This window comes from Hemibagrus wyckioides, linkage group LG13 (genome assembly GCF_019097595.1).
Source record: "Hemibagrus wyckioides isolate EC202008001 linkage group LG13, SWU_Hwy_1.0, whole genome shotgun sequence".
Classification (NCBI taxonomy): Eukaryota; Metazoa; Chordata; class Actinopteri; order Siluriformes; family Bagridae; genus Hemibagrus; species Hemibagrus wyckioides.
The window spans coordinates 177,501-200,000 of NC_080722.1; the positions used below are offsets into that span (position 1 = coordinate 177,501).

At 43.9% G+C, this 22,500-nt stretch overlaps 1 protein-coding gene across 2 annotated transcripts in view; it reads right to left on the reverse strand.

The window, feature by feature from the left end:
• The window catches only part of sdk2b (sidekick cell adhesion molecule 2b), a 264,508-nt gene that overhangs the window by 35,895 nt on the left and 206,113 nt on the right, over positions 1 to 22,500 (reverse strand). For both annotated transcript variants that reach the window (XM_058406243.1, XM_058406244.1), the window contains 16 exons: positions 18,809 to 18,949; positions 17,712 to 17,893; positions 17,073 to 17,188; positions 16,751 to 16,946; positions 16,563 to 16,661; positions 14,929 to 15,120; positions 11,089 to 11,210; positions 10,858 to 10,967; positions 10,309 to 10,459; positions 9,736 to 9,973; positions 8,438 to 8,553; positions 8,156 to 8,345; positions 4,779 to 4,877; positions 4,491 to 4,685; positions 4,196 to 4,397; positions 988 to 1,091 (listed from right to left, as the gene is read on the reverse strand). In XM_058406243.1, coding sequence (XP_058262226.1) covers positions 988 to 1,091; positions 4,196 to 4,397; positions 4,491 to 4,685; positions 4,779 to 4,877; positions 8,156 to 8,345; positions 8,438 to 8,553; positions 9,736 to 9,973; positions 10,309 to 10,459; positions 10,858 to 10,967; positions 11,089 to 11,210; positions 14,929 to 15,120; positions 16,563 to 16,661; positions 16,751 to 16,946; positions 17,073 to 17,188; positions 17,712 to 17,893; positions 18,809 to 18,949 — 2,453 coding nt within the window. The remainder of the gene's footprint in view (positions 1 to 987; positions 1,092 to 4,195; positions 4,398 to 4,490; positions 4,686 to 4,778; positions 4,878 to 8,155; positions 8,346 to 8,437; positions 8,554 to 9,735; positions 9,974 to 10,308; positions 10,460 to 10,857; positions 10,968 to 11,088; positions 11,211 to 14,928; positions 15,121 to 16,562; positions 16,662 to 16,750; positions 16,947 to 17,072; positions 17,189 to 17,711; positions 17,894 to 18,808; positions 18,950 to 22,500) is intronic.

The window sequence follows — 22,500 nt, forward strand, 5'->3', positions numbered from 1 at the left end:
GCACCAGCTTAAGGTCTGACACTGGCTCTGTGGATTTCATTCCAGTACCTCACAGCAGTAAGGGTAGCAGTAAGGGTACATGGAAGTGTCTAACCCTAACCATCACTGACCCACCACCAACAATGACATTTGGTCAGAAACATGTACACCTGTAACCTGCTGGAGGTCATTCTGTAGGACTCTGGAACTTCTCCTCCTGTTCTCACAACGGAGCAGATTACAGTCCAACTTCTCTCAAAACTAGAGACAAATCATATGGAGCGAGCAAGCCTCTGTAGCCTCCACCACCAACACCATTCCCTTTTGAAGGTTGTCTTACTGCATCTTCTCCAGTTCACCTGCTGTCACTTTCATTTGCACCAAAGCAAGAGAGACTGACTCACAATCACTCCTCCTTCCTAACTGGACAGAGTGATGACCCTGAGGTTGTTATAGTGTGATGAGTAAGTGTTCATCTTTTACCAGAGTATTAACAGCCATAATGAGATTAACTACAGACAGACAGACAAAGAGACAAACAGACCAACAGATAGACAGACAGACAGACAGACAGACAGACAGACAAAGAGACAAACAGACCAACAGATACACAGACAGACAGACAGACAGACAGACAAAGAGACAAACAGACCAACAGATACACAGACAGACAGACAGACAGAGAGACAGACAAAGAGACAAACAGACCAACAGATACACAGACAGACAGACAGACAGACAAAGAGACAAACAGACCAACAGATACACAGACAGACAGACAGACAGAGAGACAGACAAAGAGACAAACAGACCAACAGATACACAGACAGACAGACAGACAAAGAGACAAACAGACCAACAGATACACAGACAGACAGACAGACAGAGAGACAGACAAAGAGACAAACAGACCAACAGATACACAGACAGACAGACAGACAGAGAGACAGACAAAGAGACAAACAGACCAACAGATACACAGACAGACAGACAGGCTTTATTCCATACCATCCTGCAGAGTGGTGATGGCGTCATTCTCCTGGCTGTAGTCACTGTCTCCGATGTCGTTAGTGGCCTTCACTCGAAACTGATATGACGTGAAGGGCTTCAGTCTGAAATACACACACACTACATACCCTCACCACGCTTTATACCACGCACACCACAGACCCTCACCACGCTTTATACCACACACACCACAGACCCTCACCACGCTTTATACCACACACACCACAGACCCTCACCACGCTTTATACCACGCACACCACAGACCCTCACCACGCTTTATACCACGCACACCACAGACCCTCACCACGCTTTATACCACGCACACCACAGACCCTCACCACGCTTTATACCACGCACACCACAGACCCTCACCACGCTTTATACCACACACACCACAGACCCTCACCACGCTTTATACCACGCACACCACAGACCCTCACCACGCTTTATACCACACACACCACACAGACCCTCACCACGCTTTATACCACACACACCACAGACCCTCACCACGCTTTATACCACGCACACCACAGACCCTCACCACGCTTTATACCACGCACACCACAGACCCTCACCACGCTTTATACCACGCACACCACAGACCCTCACCACGCTTTATACCACGCACACCACAGACCCTCACCACGCTTTATACCACGCACACCACAGACCCTCACCACGCTTTATACCACACACACCACAGACCCTCACCACGCTTTATACCACACACACCACAGACCCTCACCACGCTTTATACCACACACACCACAGACCCTCACCACGCTTTATACCACACACACCACAGACCCTCACCACGCTTTATACCACACACACCACAGACCCTCACCACGCTTTATACCACGCACACCACAGACCCTCACCACGCTTTATACCACGCACACCACAGACCCTCACCACGCTTTATACCACGCACACCACAGACCCTCACCACGCTTTATACCACACACACCACAGACCCTCACCACGCTTTATACCACGCACACCACAGACCCTCACCACGCTTTATACCACACACACCACAGACCCTCACCACGCTTTATACCACACACACCACAGACCCTCACCACGCTTTATACCACACACACCACAGACCCTCACCACGCTTTATACCACGCACACCACAGACCCTCACCACGCTTTATACCACGCACACCACAGACCCTCACCACGCTTTATACCACGCACACCACAGACCCTCACCACGCTTTATACCACACACACCACAGACCCTCACCACGCTTTATACCACACACACCACATACCCTCACCACGCTTTATACCACACACACCACAGACCCTCACCACGCTTTATACCACACACACCACAGACCCTCACCACGCTTTATACCACACACACCACAGACCCTCACCACGCTTTATACCACACACACCACATACCCTCACCACGCTTTATACCACACACACCACAGACCCTCACCACGCTTTATACCACACACACCACAGACCCTCACCACGCTTTATACCACGCACACCACACCACAGACCCTCACCACGCTTTATACCACACACACCACAGACCCTCACCACGCTTTATACCACGCACACCACAGACCCTCACCACGCTTTATACCACACACACCACAGACCCTCACCACGCTTTATACCACACACACCACATACCCTCACCACGCTTTATACCACACACACCACAGACCCTCACCACGCTTTATACCACACACACCACAGACCCTCACCACGCTTTATACCACGCACACCACAGACCCTCACCACGCTTTATACCACGCACACCACAGACCCTCACCACGCTTTATACCACACACACCACAGACCCTCACCACGCTTTATACCACACACACCACATACCCTCACCACGCTTTATACCACGCACACCACAGACCCTCACCACGCTTTATACCACGCACACCACAGACCCTCACCACGCTTTATACCACGCACACCACAGACCCTCACCACGCTTTATACCACGCACACCACAGACCCTCACCACGCTTTATACCACGCACACCACAGACCCTCACCACGCTTTATACCACGCAGACCACAGACCCTCACCACGCTTTATACCACGCACACCACAGACCCTCACCACGCTTTATACCACGCACACCACAGACCCTCACCACGCTTTATACCACGCACACCACAGACCCTCACCACGCTTTATACCACGCACACCACAGACCCTCACCACGCTTTATACCACGCACACCACAGACCCTCACCACGCTTTATACCACGCACACCACAGACCCTCACCACGCTTTATACCACACACACCACAGACCCTCACCACGCTTTATACCACGCACACCACAGACCCTCACCACGCTTTATACCACGCACACCACAGACCCTCACCACGCTTTATACCACGCACACCACAGACCCTCACCACGCTTTATACCACGCACACCACAGACCCTCACCACGCTTTATACCACGCACACCACATACCCTCACCACGCTTTATACCACGCACACCACAGACCCTCACCACGCTTTATACCACGCACACCACATACCCTCACCACGCTTTATACCACACACACCACAGACCCTCACCACGCTTTATACCACGCACACCACAGACCCTCACCACGCTTTATACCACACACACCACAGACCCTCACCACGCTTTATACCACGCACACCACAGACCCTCACCACGCTTTATACCACACACACCACAGACCCTCACCACGCTTTATACCACACACACCACAGACCCTCACCACGCTTTATACCACACACACCACCTGGTGATCTCTGTTACTTCCCTCCAAATTTTGTCTCTCTAACTATTAATAGAGGTTGTGTATGACAGGATAAGAGGAAACGACACCTATAAGATTTATTCCATCCAGCAGTAAATGGGATTAATGACTGGAAGGATCTGAGGTTGTGAATGTGGAACAGAAGAAAGATGCACCACAGCACTGGTCTGAATCATTCTATCAAATATTTTGTATATATAGCTCTACAGTTTCATACCCAGCATGCACAGAGGTGAGAAACTCTCCATCAAATGTCACTTCATCACTAACATGAATAAAGGAAATGAGAGTTATTCTGAGACCAGAGAGATGGAGAGGTGGAGAGATCATTCTTTTACCTCAATGATGTTAATGAGCTGAACCACAGTAAAGAAAACTGAAATAAACTGAATAAAATAAATTCACACCTGTCCACGGTGTATGGCACCACTTCATGATTCACAGATGCTGACTGGACAGTCCAGTTCTGATCAGGAAGTTCTCGGATCTGTACCGTGTAATACCGGACTGGAGAAAGACCATCGCTTCCTGGTTCCCATGACAACAGTACGCTTCGCGCTCGCACGCTCTCCTGAGGCACCATAAGATGGCGAGGAGGCTGGGGTCGTGCTAAAGATCGAAGGTCACACAGTAAACAACAAACATTTACAAATAAGCTTTCATTCAGTTATAGAAACCTGCGGCTTTGTCTGCTGTCCTCACCTCTCTTTTCTGTGGTGACCACCAGGGCTTCGGCAGCATCCCCCCAGCCTTTACGTGTCTGAGCTGTGATGCTGAAGATGTACACAGATTCAGGTTTCAGTGAGTTCACAGTGTACTGCCGTGCGCTCGGGTTCAGGACATCCACTGTCGCAGAGTTGCTATTAGATGTATTTAGACGATATGTAATCTGATAGGCTGAAATGAGATCAGAAACAGGAAGTCATACACTGTGTCTATCTGTCTGTCCAACACAAAGGTCATTTACAGCACACACACACACACAATCACCGAGGATGATGCCGTTGGGCTGAGCAGGAGATTGCCAGATCAGTCTGACTGAAGTGGTTCGCACCTCAGGAAACAGAATCCCCACTGGTGGTCCAGGCACTGGAAAGACACACACACACTTTGTCTCATGTGATCATGTGATCTGTGTATAATAGATACCCCTTTATTTACCTGTATTTAAAAAGCTTTACATGTGACGTCTAGCTGATTTCTGTGATCAAAAAGTACAGAATCTGTCACACACACTTCACTTTCCATTCTTGCCTGTAATTACATCACATTTTATCAGGAACTTTGGTGCTATTGTTATCAACTGATCATTTATTCTATTCTCCACCACTTCTTTTTTTTTAATAAAGAACATTTTTCAAAGAAAGTCTCTTTTAGTTGACTGACAGCAGAGTCCACACACAGCACATCTGCCTGAAAGCCTCATCCGAAAGCAATGACACGTTTTATAGAGTTAAATATATTAGAAGACTGATACGTTTAACAGGGGCACCATGAAGACTTTTAAGGGGGTATGCAAGACAGAAATTTGGGCCCCTTTCTTCCTGATGAGTGTGTATGTGTGTTTGGCGTTTAATAAGAAATTGAAGTCACCAAATAAGAAAATGAAATAATTTACTACTTAACATTTACATTATTTCAAATAACATTGAAATATTTAATTTCAAGTGACATGTTTTTAAGGTTTTAATTTTAGTTTTAGTGAATTTAATACATAAATATACCGTATATAACCAATATAACTGTGCTTCTATCTATTGTTGCAGTATTAACTAGTCTTCTATACAACTCTTATTATTATAATCTAGGCAGTAACAATAAAGAAATATAAAAAACCAATAAAAGCAGCTAAACACTGCAACAAGCTTAACTGAACAGCGGAACAGGAGTTTTAACTCTGCAGCCTTATTATACATTAAAAGAAAGAACTGGTAGCCAGCAAAGTTAAGAGTTTCTTATCCTAAACTTTTCAGACATAAAGGTAACACACAGATCAATCTGAACACGTCTTGTTTTCATGCTTGCCCGAGTGTGGATCATGCAGCTGTGTGCTCTGTTGATATGATCACCTGGCTGGTGGCCATCCATCCATTATTCTTTGTGCGGTTAACATCATGCGCACTGTATTTGGAATTGAAGAGAGCGTGCTCACATTCATTTCTCACTTTCTATCATTTCAATTTTTAATTTTATTTTACTACAATATTTTTAGTTAACGTGTTCTTGTATGTAATAAAAATTAATTATTAAAAAAAATTATTGACCAAAGTCGTGAATTTGGGCCCCCTAGTGTCCTGGGCCCATATGCCTAGCATACTCTGCATCCACCATAACGGCGCCCCTGACGTTTAACATGGTGAATCTTCAACTTGTTCAGTGTATCTATTGTATTAAACAGATTAATACTGCAGCATTAGTCTTCAGCCTCATCTTCTTCCTCACAGTATCTTCTCTACAATCCTGTCTGTTATTCAACACAGCTTTATTGAAAATCTTTGTTGTCGACCTTGGGTTGGTGCACCGTCTAACTCAACAGAATTTGATTCTGACTCTTAGAGTTAAAGTTCTGCTACACAATACACAACCCGTATTATACTGCATAACAACTTTAACAAACAAATACTGGCTTTGTTACTCAGCAACTGTTTCCCTGAACTCAAGTGTAGTTCTACTCACTGAATACTTGTTTAGAAATTTAAAAAGATTTTTGCAAATGATTTGCAAACCAAATTGGCTAAAAAACAAGAGAGAGAGAGAGAAAGAGAGAGAGAGAGAGAGAGAGAGAGAGAGAGAGAGAGAGAGAGAGAGAGATAGTCAGACAGAGAGAGAGAGAGAGAGAGAGACAGTCAGACACAGAGAGAGAGAAAGAGAAAGAGAGAGAGAGAGAGAGAGAGAGAGAGAGGAGACCCCAATATCAAACCTCCTGTTTAGCACAGCAGTTATGTTCAGACCTGCATAGAAATAACATTTATGAAATGTATCAGTCAGGATTTAGACCTCATCATAGCACAGAGACAGCACTGGTTAAAGTGGTCAATGACCTGTTACTGACCTCTGATCAGGGTTGTGTCTCCCTACTGGTGTTACTGGATCTTAGTGCAGCTTTTGACACCATTGACCACACTGTTCTACTTGATAGACTAGAACATGTTGGTGTTAAAGGAACAGCCCTCTCCTGGCTCAGGTCTTATTTGACTGACCGTTATCAGTTTGTAGATCTAGATGGTCACTTCTCCATGCATACCAAGGTTATGTTCGGTGTTCCACAAGGTTCTGTCTTAGGCCCACTGCTTTTCTCCCTATATACATTACCCCTTGGTGTAATTATTCATAAACATGGTATTAGCTTCCACTGTTATGCAGATGACACACAGCTATATGTTTCAGCTAAATCAGATGAGAGACACCAGCTTATTAAGATAGAAGAATGTGTAAAGGACATTAGACACTGGATGGCCACTAACTTCCTCCTGCTTAACAAGACAGAAGTGCTAGTACTAGGACCACATGCAGCTTGAAGGAAGCTTTCTGATTACAGCAGAAGCCTTTATTATCTAAATATATAATCTCCATGTGCAGCTATCCACTGAACAATGAACGAGACATGAACATTAACATCAGTGTCTTTAGTCTATTTAAGTGAAACCATCCACAGGTGAAACCGCTGTTCTGTATGGTTTAAAACGGTGCAAATTGTGTAAAGTTTAGACAGGGACTCCGACGGGACTGGCTGTGACGATGTAAATAAAGTGACAGAAGCTTCTACATCACATTTACATTTATATCTACAGCATGTGGCAGACTCTCTTATCCAGAGTGACATACAAAAGTGCTCATAAATCTCTAACAAAGAAAATATCAGTACTGAGTCACTAGGATACAGACTAAAGATAAACTGTGTAGGGACAAAACACGGCTCACAAACATTTCTAACAAAACAACAAGTTCACTCCACCATCTTGGTGCCAGAACAGAGAAGAATCTTGATGTATCCTGCCCTGAGAGATGGTGGGACTAGTCGAGCAGTGTCTGAAGATCTAAGGGAGTGAGGTGCAGTGTGAGAAGTGAGAGCACTGAAATGTACCTGAGACAGAAAGACCATCCACAGGTCCGCTTCTTCTGAGTCTGGTTTTAAAGCTTATAAAAGAAAAAATACTTGTACTAAAGATCCTTTTAAAGCTCATCTCCAGTGTCAAGATGTTTTCCCCTCTGAGTCTGGTTCCTCTCAACATTTCTACCCCATCTCACTCTCTAACCCTAACCCAGTGAGCTCTACAGAAATAAACCTGAACTGTTTGTGATGAGACACAAGACTCTCTATCACATTTCTGAACCTCATGTACACTGTGATTGATTCTGATGCCTACCATCATCAAGAGTGCGTTCCAGGATGGAAGGAGAGGATGGGAGACCATCTCCAATACGTGTGAATGCTAAAACCTGGATCTCATACAGGACATATTTCCCTAGGTTTGTTAACTCAGCACTGTGAGTGGTGTTTCCTTCTACTGTCCAGAACTGAAGAGGAGAGTCCGAATCCTTCTCCTTATACACCACCTGAGAAAAACACACAGTGAGTGAAAAACTATAAAATGTAATGAGATTATTATAAGGAGTCAAAATCACTGGTATTAGTATTTGATGACGACCTTGTATCCAAGGATCAGCCCATTTCTGTCAGGATCAGGAACCTCAAACCAGCGAACCAGAATACTGCTCGAGGATGTGGAGAAAGCTGAGACATTAGATGGACCACTGGAGGGCACTAGAGAGTGAAAAAAGAACAGAAATTGAAAGTGAAAATTAAACAAAAGACAGAGAAATTAACATCAGTAAAACACATGGAGAGATTCATTTGAATAAAAGGAAAACAGAGTTAAACTTCATCCTGGTGTGAGAAGGAACCCCAGAGAGCAGCCGTGTCTGAACTGAAGAGAACGGTCAGAAAGCAAGAGGGTTATTATAAAGGGAGACAGGGTGACATGGAGCTTTTCTGGGGTTATGAAGCACACAGAGTAGCCATGTGTACCCTCTTTTACAGAAAAGAAATAAATTAAACATCAGGAGTAGCATGGCCACAAGTAAGAGACAGAAATGATAAAAGAATGTGTACTGTAGAGGGAAGAATAACACACAGAGGGAATTAAATGTTGTACATACACCAATCAGGCATAACATTATGACCATCTGTTGGTCCCCCTTTTGCTGCCAAAACAGCCCTGACCCGTCCTGCACTGTGTATTCTGACCCCTTTCTATCAGAACCAGCATTAACTTCTTCAGCAGTTTGATCAACAGTAGCTCGTCTGTTGGATCGGATCACACGGGCCAGCCTTCTCTCCCCACGTGCATCAATGAGCCTTGACCGCCCATGACCCTGTCTCCGGGTCTCCACTGATCCTTCCTTGGACCACTTTTGATAGATACTGACCACTGCAGACCGGGAACACCCCACAAGAGCTGCAGTTTTGGAGATGCTCTGATCCAGTGGTCTAGCCATCACAATTTGGTCCTTTTGGTCAAACTCGCTCAAATCCTTACACTTGTCCATTTTTCCTGCTTCTAACATCAACTTTGAGGACAAAATGTTGACTTGCTGCCTAATATATCCCACCCACTAACAGGTGCCATGATGAGGAGATACTCAGTCTTATTCACTTCACTGGTCACTGCTCCTAATATTATGCCTGATCGGTGTATTAATGCTTAGATGTTATATAGTGATATACAGTAGAACTGATTTAATACTACAACTCTGTCCAAGAACTACACTTTAACATTTATAGCTAATAATACATCCTCTACACTGTCCACTCTCTGACACTGAACCTTCAGTGAAACCCTTACTTTCCAAAGATTCCATGGGTTCCACACCTTTAATATACCAACACCACTGAGATGTTGATGGAGAACTAATAATGGAAACATTAAGCAATTTAATATCTGACCAGATTCTCGTGTCCGTCCTCGAACAGGCTGACTCCATGGTCCGGCTCCAATGCCATTAATTGCTCGGACTTTGACCTCATATTCGGTCCATTCCTCTAAATCCTCGATGGTAAACTCTCTCTCCAGACGGTCAGGAATCATGTGGGTTAGGACTTCAGCATCAGGACCAATCCGACTATACTGCACTTTATAACCCACAGACTCTGGATTTCCATTATACTCCCACTCTGGCAGTGGCTGGAACACAAATAACACAACATTCCAGCAAATAACACAACATTCCAGCCAAAAAATAGGAGTTTTATTCAACCTGCTGGAAAGTACATGATAAATATGAACAAATTCAATTCTAATTATTTTACTTGTATAGCGCTTTAACAGGGTATATTGTCTCAAAGCAGATTTACAGAAATATAAAAATTTTAAATTAAATTTATATCCTAATAAGAAATTTATATCTTAATGAGACGCCTGAGCAGACGGTGTGAGGAAATTATTCCCTGAGACGATATGATGAAGAAACCTAGAGAGGAACCAGACTCAGAAGGGAGGCGTGTGATAATGGGACGTACCACCCATCGGAGCCAGAGGCTGGTCTCACTGGCTGTGCGCAGTGTGATGTTCAGAGGAGCCATGTCAGGTGGAGCCTGCAGGGTCTGGATCTTTCTAGAAGGTTGGCTGGGTGGGCTGGTGCCCACAATGTTCACCTGACGCATACGAAATCTGCCAGAGACACCAAAAAAAAAAACATCAAATAACAGGTCAAGCAAGCTGACCATGAGGATGGTGTACAGTGTCAATATTTTCTCCATTTGTACCAGTAGAGGAAGTAGATATTTAAGAGGAAGAGCATAATTAAGAGGAAGAGGATATTTAAGAGGAAGAGGATAATTAAGAGGAAGAGGATAATTAAGAGGAAGATGATATTTAAGAGGAAGAGGATATTTAGGAGGAAGATGATATTTACAGCTTGTGCTAAATACTGGACATGTAAAATGTCCAGTTAAATTTGATGATAGTATAGAAGGGCATTAGACATTGTAATAAACTGTGGACGCTGAGGAGCTGTAGTAAGTGTGAGACACCTGTAGAGGGTGGGGGATGGAGTAAAGGTGTGGTACCTGTAGAAGGTGTAGGGATTGAGAGCAGGTACTTCCATGGAGCGAGCATGAGGTTCATTAATCAGCTGATGAACCATCACCCAGTCCTCATTTTCTCCTATTACACTGATCTGAAAACAGAGAAGAAACAGCCAGGCCCATGAGGTTAGGATACAATCCAGAGCTATACACCTGGAAACTAATATTCACCTCATAACAGCTTTGTTCCATCAAATATAATCAGTAACTCACCTGTGCTTCTACCTGCCAGCGGGAGATGGAGGTCTTTCCATCATAACCTGGTTTGAACTGCAGTGTAACTGACCGAGGGCCAATGTTGGAGATAGCCAAGTTAGTTGGAGGACCAGGAAGTTCTAGAGAAGAACACAAACATGACAATAAGCTTTACTTTAGAGAGTTACTCCATACACAGTGAGTTATATTTTAATATTCTTTAATGTTTTATTTTAATGTATATTTTAAACTCCTTGTCTGCTTTACAAGCTTCTCTGTGAGAATGCGTCTCTACCCCATGCTGATGGAACAGGAGGAATCAGGTACGGTCACATGCACATGGGGGATCATAAATTTATTTATTTTTTGGTAGATAAGAGCAGAAGTTGTGATGAGGCCTGTGATGTTTGTTAATTGAGTATCATTGTAATTAACAGAGAGAGTGGTAAGTTTTATGAGACCTACAGAGAATAGCAGATGATCAGCACCTGAAGAACACTAACACACTGAGTCTCACTCCTTAACTGTTTCCACACAGAGTTATAGGCGTGTTAGACCCTGAAAGGTGAAGGATGAGAGAGATATGAGAGATTGTTGTGATGTTTAGTGAGTGACAGACATGTGATCAGTTCAGATCTTCCTGCAGCTCCTTTAAAGTTCCTCGACGTTTCATGGCAGCCTCCTGGGTACCTTACTGTCTTGCTCTTTCATGGTTTTTGGAGGAATGTCCCTTTCTTGGTTGTGTCACTGTGGTGCTCCATGTTCTTTAATTGCTGATGATGGCCCTCATAGAATTCCATGGTACATTTCAGTTTTATTTGTATAATGCTCTTAACAATGGACATTGTCTCAAAAGTCCAAGAATAATGTTAGACAAAAAGTTCAGATTGACATTAGACTTATATTTAAATTTGTTTTCATTTATCCCTAATGAACAAGCCTGAGGCGACTGTGGCAAAGAAAACTCCCTCAGATGGTATGAGGAAGAAAACTAGAGGAACCAGACTCAAAAAGGAACCTCATCCTCATCTGGGTGTCACTGGAGAGTGTGACTATAAATGATCATAAACACCAGAGTGTGATTATAAATGATCATAAACACCAGAGTGTGATTATAAATGATCATAAACACCAGAGTGTGACTATAAATGATCATAAACACCAGAGTGTGACTATAAATGATCATAAACACCAGAGTGTGATTATAAATGATCATAAACACCAGAGTGTGGTTATAAATGATCATAAACACCAGAGTGTGATTATAAATGATCATAAACACCAGAGTGTGATTATAAATGATCATAAACACCAGAGTGTGATTATAAATGATCATAAACACCAGAGTGTGATTATAAATGATCATAAACACCAGAGTGTGATTATAAATGATCATAAACACCAGAGTGTGACTATAAATGATCATAAACACCAGAGTGTGATTATAAATGATTATAAACACCAGAGTGTGATTATAAATGATCATAAACACCAGAGTGTGATTATAAATGATCATAAACACCAGAGTGTGATTATAAATGATCATAAACACCAGAGTGTGGTTATAAATGATCATAAACACCAGAGTGTGATTATAAATGATCATAAACACCAGAGTGTGATTATAAATGATCATAAACACCAGAGTGTGACTATAAATGATCATAAACACCAGAGTGTGATTATAAATGATCATAAACACCAGAGTGTGATTATAAATGATCATAAACACCAGAGTGTGATTATAAATGATCATAAACACCAGAGTGTGACTATAAATGATCATAAACACCAGAGTGTGATTATAAATGATCATAAACACCAGAGTGTGATTATAAATGATCATAAACACCAGAGTGTGATTATAAATGATCATAAACACCAGAGTGTGATTATAAATGATTATAAACACCAGAGTGTGATTATAAATGATCATAAACACCAGAGTGTGATTATAAATGATCATAAACACCAGAGTGTGATTATAAATGATCATAAACACCAGAGTGTGATTATAAATGATCATAAACACCAGAGTGTGGTTATAAATGATCATAAACACCAGAGTGTGATTATAAATGATCATAAACACCAGAGTGTGATTATAAATGATTATAAACACCAGAGTGTGATTATAAATGATCATAAACACCAGAGTGTGATTATAAATGATCATAAACACCAGAGTGTGACTATAAATGATCATAAACACCAGAGTGTGATTATAAATGATTATAAACACCAGAGTGTGATTATAAATGATCATAAACACCAGAGTGTGATTATAAATGATCATAAACACCAGAGTGTGGTTATAAATGATCATAAACACCAGAGTGTGATTATAAATGATCATAAACACCAGAGTGTGATTATAAATGATTATAAACACCAGAGTGTGATTATAAATGATCATAAACACCAGAGTGTGATTATAAATGATCATAAACACCAGAGTGTGATTATAAATGATCATAAACACCAGAGTGTGATTATAAATGATCATAAACACCGGAGAGTGTGATTATAAATCTGTATAAACATTGAGAGTGGGATTATAAATCTGTATAAACACTGAGAGTGTGATTATAAATGGTTATAAACACCGGAGAGTGTGATTATTAAAGATTATAAACAGCAGAGTGTGATTATAAATTATTATAAACACCAGAGTGTGATTATAAATGATTATAAACACTGAGAGTAGGATTATATGATTATATGAATTATGAGACTGGATTTCCTGACTGGGAGACCTCAGTCAGTCCGGATCGGGAACAGTATCTCCAGCACCACCACACTGAGCACTGGAGCTCCTCAGGGCTGTGTGCTCAGTCCACTGCTGTTCACTCTGCTGACTCACGACTGTGCAGCAATGCACAGCTCCAACCACATCATCAAGTTCTCTGATGACACGACCGTGGTGGGTCTCATCAGTAAGAATGACGAGTCAGCATACAGAGAGGAGGTGCAGCGGCTAACAGCCTGGTGCAGAGCCGACAACCTCTCCCTGAACGTCGACAAGACCAAAGAGATGGTTGTTGACTTCAGGAGAGCACAGAGTGACCATTCTCCACTGTTCATTGATGGATCCTTGGTGGAGATCGTCAAGAGCACCAAATTGAGAGATTCTGGAAAATCTTTTAGCTTCTCTCCTGATCCACAGCTTTCCACAGTGAGATCCCACACACGCTTTCTAAGCTCTTTGAGGAACATGGCTTAAGTAACGGAATAAAATCCTGCAGATGTGAAGAAACTCCGACAGAAACAGCTGCTCTTTACCTGAGGTTAATCAGAATCAATGATTTTTCCTTTTAAACATGAGCTTGTGTGTGTGACTCTGCAACCAGGTTTATTTCTATTAATTCTCCAAAAAATTTCTTTCCACGAGTGTTTACTGAACTTTACTGAAAGTGTGAAAAAGAAAAGCTTAAAAAACATGTTTATGAGGTGGAAATGATTGAATTAACTCTTACGCTGGAGGAAACATGGGTCAGTTCCTACAGCAGTGGCCAGTGGATGAGCAGCAGGTCCATGTAGGTGGAGGTGTTAGTGTGAAAAATTAGAGTGTCCTGAGCTCTACCGCTAAATTTAATAATCTCTCAAATTAATCCACTTCTGAATGATTACTTTCAGGAGATGAAGCACTAGACTGTGTATTAGCTTTCATTTATTAGCTCTATTGTTTGTTTATTTAGCTGGAGGTTTATTATTATTACTGCTATTCATAGACAATTATTTAATTGTGAAGTCTAGACTAAGCCCCACCTCCTCTCAATCATGGGATCTAGCTCAAAATTAGAAATAAAGAATATGATCTTACTCTGTGTGTGTGAGTGTGTGTGTGTGTGTGTGTACCTGGTGGTACCCCTGATGAGATGGTAGATGATGACCGCTGTCCCTGTCCTTTAGACGTCATTGCCGCCACCTCGATGGTGTAGGTGGTTAAAGCTGTGAGTCCTGTTACGCGGTATTCCAGAGTGACATTGGGCAGGTAGTGAGTGACCCGTGTGTTCGTCCGGTTAAACTCCTCCCAGGAGATACGGTATCCTGCACACAGACACACAGCGTCAACTTCACAATTACTGGCAGCCTCTTAAAATCTCCATGTTCTACACTGATCCATCTCCTCTCCATGTTCTACACTGATCCACCTCCTCTCCATGTTCTACACTGATCCATCTCCTCTCCATGTTCTACACTGATCCATCTCCTCTCCATGTTCTACACTGATCCACCTCCTCTCCATGTTCTACACTGATCCATTTCCTCTCCATGTTCTACACTGATCCATCTCCTCTCCATGTTCTACACTGATCCATCTCCTCTCCATGTTCTACACTGATCCATCTCCTCTCCATGTTCTACACTGATCCATCTCCTCTCCATGTTCTACACTGATCCACCTCCTCTCCATGTTCTACACTGATCCATCTCCTCTCCATGTTCTACACTGATCCATTTCCTCTCCATGTTCTACACTGATCCATCTCCTCTCCATGTTCTACACTGATCCATTTCCTCTCCATGTTCTACACTGATCCATCTCCTCTCCATGTTCTACACTGATCCATCTCCTCTCCATGTTCTACACTGATCCACCTCCTCTCCCTGTTCTACATTGATCCACCTCCATGTTCTACACTGATCTACCTCCTCTCCCTGTTCTACATTGATCCACCTCCATGTTCTACACTGATCCATCTCCTCTCTGTGTTCTACACTGATCCACCTCCTCTCCCTGTTCTACATTGATCCACCTCCATGTTCTACACTGATCTACCTCCTCTCCCTGTTCTACATTGATCCACCTCCATGTTCTACACTGATCCATCTCCTCTCTGTGTTCTACACTGATCCATCTCCTCTCCATGTTCTACACTGATCCATCTGCTCTCCATGTTCTACACTGATCCATCTCCTCTCCATGTTCTACACTGATCCATCTGCTCTCCATGTTCTACACTGATCCATCTCCTCTCCATGTTCTACACTGATCCATCTCCTCTCCATGTTCTACACTGATCTATCTCCTCTCAGTGTTCTACACTGATCCATCTCCATGTTCTACACGGATCCATCTCCATGTTCTACACCGATCCATCTCCTCTCTGTGTTCTACTTCAGGGGTTTAACTCTGTGCTGTTTTTAACACTGCTGATGAAGCTCATGACCAAAACTCTAGATATTTTTTCTCATGAGGCTATAAACATCACTTCAGCACCAGCAAGGCTTAGTGAACTTCAGGAGCTGCATGTTGTTCCTCAGGAAAGCTCTTTCCTTCCAGACAGATGTTCTGTTGATGTGGAGATTAACAGCTGGATTTGAAATGCAGTGGCTAAAAGAATCAATAAAGCTTTTTGTCTTCCTCACTGGGTTCAGTGTCTCAGAAACCTTCAGATGCCCAGAGTTTATAAAGAGCTTTATGTTATTAAATGTTTTTATGTCTATTTATTTTTATTGTCTTTAGTGAATAAATAAAGGTGAAGCACCGGTGAGGATGCCATTCTTCTCGTGTGGTTCTCTCCAGCTGACTTTCAAAGATGTATCAAGAATTTCAGTAAAACTCAGATGACCAACAGCACCGGGAGCTGGACAGAGAGAGAGAGAGAGAGATATTATTGTCACAGCCATGTATTTCCATATATTTTACATGTGTGTGTGTGCGTGTGTTTCTCACTATCTTCGTGGGTGCGGATTCTCTGGGCGGGGCTTCGTGGTCCGTCCCCTGGTGTGGTGAAACACAGAACTGATGTGAAATACTCTGTAAATTTCTTTAGGCCGCTGATGAAGCCAACATGGACACCATCCTGGAAATTCGGCTGAACCGTAACAACTATAAGCTCCTCCCCCTGCCCTGCCTGCCAGGCTAAAAGCTGGAGAGAGGGGGGTGGGGGTAGAGGGTCAGTGTGTGTATTTATTAAGCATTTACAAAAGGTACAATCTTTTCATGTGTGTGTGTGTGTGTGTGTGTGTGTGTGTGTGTGTGTGTGTATACTAACCTTGTATCCCTGGTTGATGCCGTTGATGAACTGAGGGTTGGGTGCAGTCCAGGTGAGGCGTATGGTGGTGGAGTTTACAGCTTCTACCTGAACATCACCTGGAGCAACAGTCGGGACTAACAGAGGGGGATAGAGAGACCGAGAGAGAGCGAGAGCGAGAGAGAGAGAGAGAGAGAGAGAGAGAGAGAGAGAGAGAGAGAGAAGGGGGGCAGAGAGAGAGAGACAGAGAAAGAGACAGAGAGAGAGGGAGAGAGAGAGATAGAGAGAGAGGGAGAGAGAGAGAGAGAGAGAGAGAGAAAGAGAGAGAGAGAGACAGACAGAGAGAGAGACAGAGAGAGAGGGAGAGAGAGAGATAGAGAGAGAGGGAGAGAGAGAGATAGAGAGAGAGGGAGAGAGAGAGAGAGAGGGAGAGAGGGAGAAGGGGGGTAGAGAGAGAGGGAGAGAGAGAGAGAGAGAGAGAGAGAGAGCAACAGAGAGAGAGAGAGAGAGAGAGAGCAACAAAGAGAGAGAGAGAAAGAGAGAGAGAGAGAGACAGAGGGAGAGAGAGAGACAGAGAGCGACAAAGAGAGAGAGAGATTTGGATTAAACCTCAGTAGCTGGTGTAATAATTTGTAATATTTCTGTTGGTCAGACCCGTACCTCCCTGCAGCGTCCACTCCGTGACTTTGTGGCTGTAGACTCCGAGTCCAGCACCATTATATGCTGCCACTTCTATCTCATAGTTGGTCCAGATGATCAGATCCTCCAGGAGCAGGTTAGTCACCTCTGGATTGGAGATGTTTTTGTACTGGATGTCCACTGGGAGACCAGTTAAACGGTAACTGGGAGGTACACAGGAGTCAGTAATGGACAAATGAGTGACCAGGAAGCTGGACTACTGACTGGTTAATAAATTAATGACCAAAGAACATCCAAATATTTTATATTTATTTATACTGAATGACCCCAGCACTCTGTTAACTCGGATGTCTCTGTGGGTTTGTCCAGCTGAGCGTGCAGTGAGAGTTACTCTGGACAAATCACTGTGTCCAGCTGAGGACATCTCTCTCTTTCCTACACACATCCAGTGACACTGACTGGATCACCTGAGTAAGAGTATTTGAGGTATATATTGAGGTGTTTGGACAGTGAGGCGCGCTGTGTTTCTCACCGCATTATTCACTAATATTACACAAACAAAACCACTGTACATAAAATACACTTCCATAACCAAACACTAGAGGGAGACAATGGACCAGTTTATACCTCCTGTTATTCTCTCTCTCTCTCTCTCTCTCTCTCTCTCTCTCTGTGTGTACTGAATAATTTCATGTCTCTCTGTCTCTGTCCATCTCTCCGTCCCTCTGTCTCCTCCCTCTCTCTCTCTGTCTCTCTCCCTCTCTCTGTGGTGATTGAGTGCACCATATGTGCGCTAACATTTGGCATAAATATTTATGTTTGTTGTGAAAGAAACAACCTGCAGTGTGTTAGTGTTAAAAAGAGACCTGAGCTCAAAAACTTCCTGATTTACCTCAGTCATAAAGGGAGAGAGAGAGAGAGAGAGAGAGAGGGAGGGGGGGGTTCTGGACACACTTGCAGGTACAGAGATGTTGATAACTTCATCATTCAGGTGAGAGGGCAGTAGGAGATTCACCGCCTTAGAGAGTGTAGAGTCTTCAGCAGACCAGAAGGAGATGCACTGTACAGTGTGTGTGTGTGTGTGCGTGTGTGTAGGAGGTGGTGCTATAGGTACTGACCGTATGATGTATCCCCGGAGCGCTCCATTCTGCTGATTCTCAGGGGGAGGCTGCCACTGGATCATGATGGACGAGTTGGTGCGGCCACTGGCGATGACATTCTGCGGGGGTGCGCTGGGGGGCTCCTCTGGGAGAGACACTCTGTGTGTGTGTGTGAGAGAGAGAGAGAGAGAAATAAAGTTAGGACAAATGAACAGAAGCATGTGGAGTTTTCACACACATCTCAGTGGGAATGAAACACACTCGCTCCTGGAGTTGTGTCCAGAAGATCTCTGGACACATCTCCATTTCTTCTCTTTCCTCAACTTAATAAGATAAAGGAATGTTGTGCTCCCGAGGAACTGCAGAAACCTCTGACCGATTCCACACGTTACCCAGAGATCTGACAATCACTCCTTCATCCACACTGGCTCACATTTCACACCATGACTAACCTCTGGAACTCTGCATGACCTCACGTGTGTGTAGTCCAGCTGTTTCTGATGTTTACTCTCAGGAGCAGATGTGGGAGTGGTCAGTGATCTGGATGTTCGGATACATTCGCATGTCTGTGTCAGCTTTTGTCTCTGTATTCTAGTTATGATGTCATATCTAGTCTAGCTGTAGTCCCTGCTCACGCTCTAAACACCTTCTGACCAGTCAGAATTAAAAAGCTGCATGAAGGACATTTACATCAGTGTGTGAGATCAGACAGTGATGACCAAGAAATCTCACAAACTCTGACTTTTCATCAAACTTCTGATTTCACTTCTTAACAAACTTCTTAACAAAGTTCTTTTCTGGACTCAGCCGGATGCAGTGTGTGCCCTGCAGAATATAGATGAAGGTTTCTGTTCCTCTTCAGCTCAGAGTTTAGAGTTAGGAAGTAAAGCATTAGGTTTAATTCTGGACAGTAAATGAGTTTTAGATCTTCTCTACATCTGACTCCAAAGGAAAAAGATTCATATTAAATCTAAAGATCCAGCTTTAGTGTGTTTTAGTAAATCTAAACATCATGACTGTGAACTCTGTCAGTAAAATGTTCCTCAGCATCAGAGTTAAGGTTCATGAGAAGCATCAGCCTGCAGGAACGTGTGAGGAACACACCGCTTTTATCCTCTCACATAAACATCTTCAGTAGTGTGAGGGAGAAATCTAAAGCATGAATGTTAAGGCTAACATTTCTCTCAGTTATAACACACACAGAATTGTGTTAATGTTATATAAATGACACGACTCACGCTAATCAATTCCCACCGGCGGCTACAGAACGCTAGCTACTTTACAGATTATCTGGGGTGAAGTACTCCTTTAAGATCCCGCTGAGCTGAGCTGCTCTATTTTCATCACACACACACACACACACATACACTCCCTGGAGAGCCTGGCTGTAGATGTGAGTTATTCTTCTGTTCTACAGGGCAGAAATCTGGCTCTTTTATTGCTCCCTGTCTGCTAACACACACACACACTAATTTATAACACACACACACACACACACACACACACAAAGATGGACTGCATTAGTATATTATATGGTCATTCAGCCTGCAGTAAGGAGACACACTACCCTCAGGTGATGAAGACAATGATGATGAAGATCATGTTGTGTGATATTTGCTTACTTGTGATCTTCATGTCTCTTCTTCACATGTGATATTTTAGTCATTTTTCATGTTTTTCTGTTCTTTTGTTTATTTGTCTGTTTGTTTATTTCAGCCCTGAAACACCTAAACGGGTTAGGCTTCAGCCTGTCCTTCAGCAGGGCCACCTCAGTATGAAAGTGGAGTGTATTCAGTGTATTGTTGGACTGAGTTGTGTCCAGTTCGGTGTGTGTACACTGTGAACTCTCCCTCTCTCTCTCTCTCTCTCTCTCTCTCTCTCTCTCTCTCTCTCTCTCTCTCCCTCTCTCTCTCGCTCTCTCTCTCTCTCATTAGACTCTCCTGACTCTCTAGTCCTCTTTCCTCTGGTCAAGATCTTCCAGAAGGATGTACACAATGTAGGATTCAGGTTCCCTTTCGAGGACACAACACTGCGTCATGACTGATGCTATGGGAACACTTTGTCGAGGAAGTGTGGCTGAAGCTCCATGTGCACACACGCCAATTCATTGGGAGGTTCCTGTCAGGAAAGATCTCCTCTCTCAGGCGTGAGGGGCAATTCTCCACCCCCGCCCTGAGATGTGGAAGCTATAGGTCTGGCCCCTCTAGAGGAAGGCCTCTCATCAGAAGTCGTGGAGACTCTGCTGAATGCTAGGGCCCCCTCCACTAGGAAGCTGTATGCTCTTAAGTGGAGGCTTTTTAGTCTTTGGTGTGCTCAGCGCAAGCAGGACCCAGTGCACTGCCCGATCGGTACAGTGCTGGGTTTCCTACAGTCTCGCCTTTCTCTGGGCCTGTCCCCCTCTACTTTAAAGGTGTACATGGCTGCCATCAGTGTGAACCAAGCCCTTGTCCTCTGTGCCTCCTTAGGTAGGCACCCTCTGGTCTCTCACTTTCTGCGTGGTGCCAGGTGGCTGAGGCCTTCCTGCAGACCGCACCTCCCCTCCTGGGACCTCTTGGTGGTCCTGGACAGGTTGCTGGAAGCCCCCTTTGAGCCCATGGAGTCAGCCTCAGAGAAGTTTCTGACCCTTAAGACATCTCTGCTTTTAGTCTTGTCCTTCCTTAGACGGGTAGGGGATCTGCAGGTTCTATAGGTTGCCCCTGCCTACCTGGAATTTGCCCCTGGCATGTCCAAGGCTATCTTGCACCCCAGGACTGGATATGTCCCAAAGGTGCCCAGGATGGCCGGTCGTCCGGTCATCCTGCAGGCCTTCTGTCTTCCGTCCCATGACTCAGCGGAACAGGAGAGGCTGTACTTGCTCTGCGCAGTCAGAGACCTTCAGACAAAGGAAAGCTAAATGGATGCGACATAGATGCCCTTATATGGACATGCTCGCGTGTATTTCTCCATCACGTGTACTATCCAAGCCAATGAATTGGCGTGTGTGCACATGGAGCTTCAGACACACTTCCTTGACAAAGTGTTCCCATAGCATCAGTCATGACACAGCGTCGAGTTCCCTTCTCAGGGAACTGGGTTACATACGTAACCTGTTGTAGTTCTACTGCTCTGTGGTTCCACACTTATTATTCCTCAGTGCCTGTTTTCAAATGTGTCTGTAGCACAGTTCCACAGTTTCCTGGTTCCACAGTTTCCTGGTTCCACAGTTGCACAGTTTCCTGGTTCCACAGTTTCCTTGGCTCCACAGTTCCACAGTTTCCTGGTTCCACAGTTTCCTGGTTCCACAGTTGCACAGTTTCCTGGTTCCACAGTTGCACAGTTTCCTGGTTCCACAGTTTCCTTGGCTCCACAGTTCCACAGTTACCTTGTTCCACAGTTTCCTGGTTCCACAGTTCCACAGTTTCCTGCTTCCACAGTTCCACAGTTTCCTGGTTTCACAGTTTCCTTGTTCCACAGTTCCACAGTTTCCTGGTTCCAGAGTTCCACAGTTTCCACTGTTCCACAGTTCCACAGTTCCACAGCGTCCTTGTTCCACAGTTTCCTGGTTCCACAGTTTCCTGGTTCCAAAGTTCCCTGGTTCCAAAGTTGCACAGATTCAAATTTCAAGATTCAAGAAGATTTTATTGTCATTTCAACCACATATATCTGACACTGTACATAGTAAAATAAAACATTTCTCCAGGACCTGGTGCTACATAAACATACAACATAAA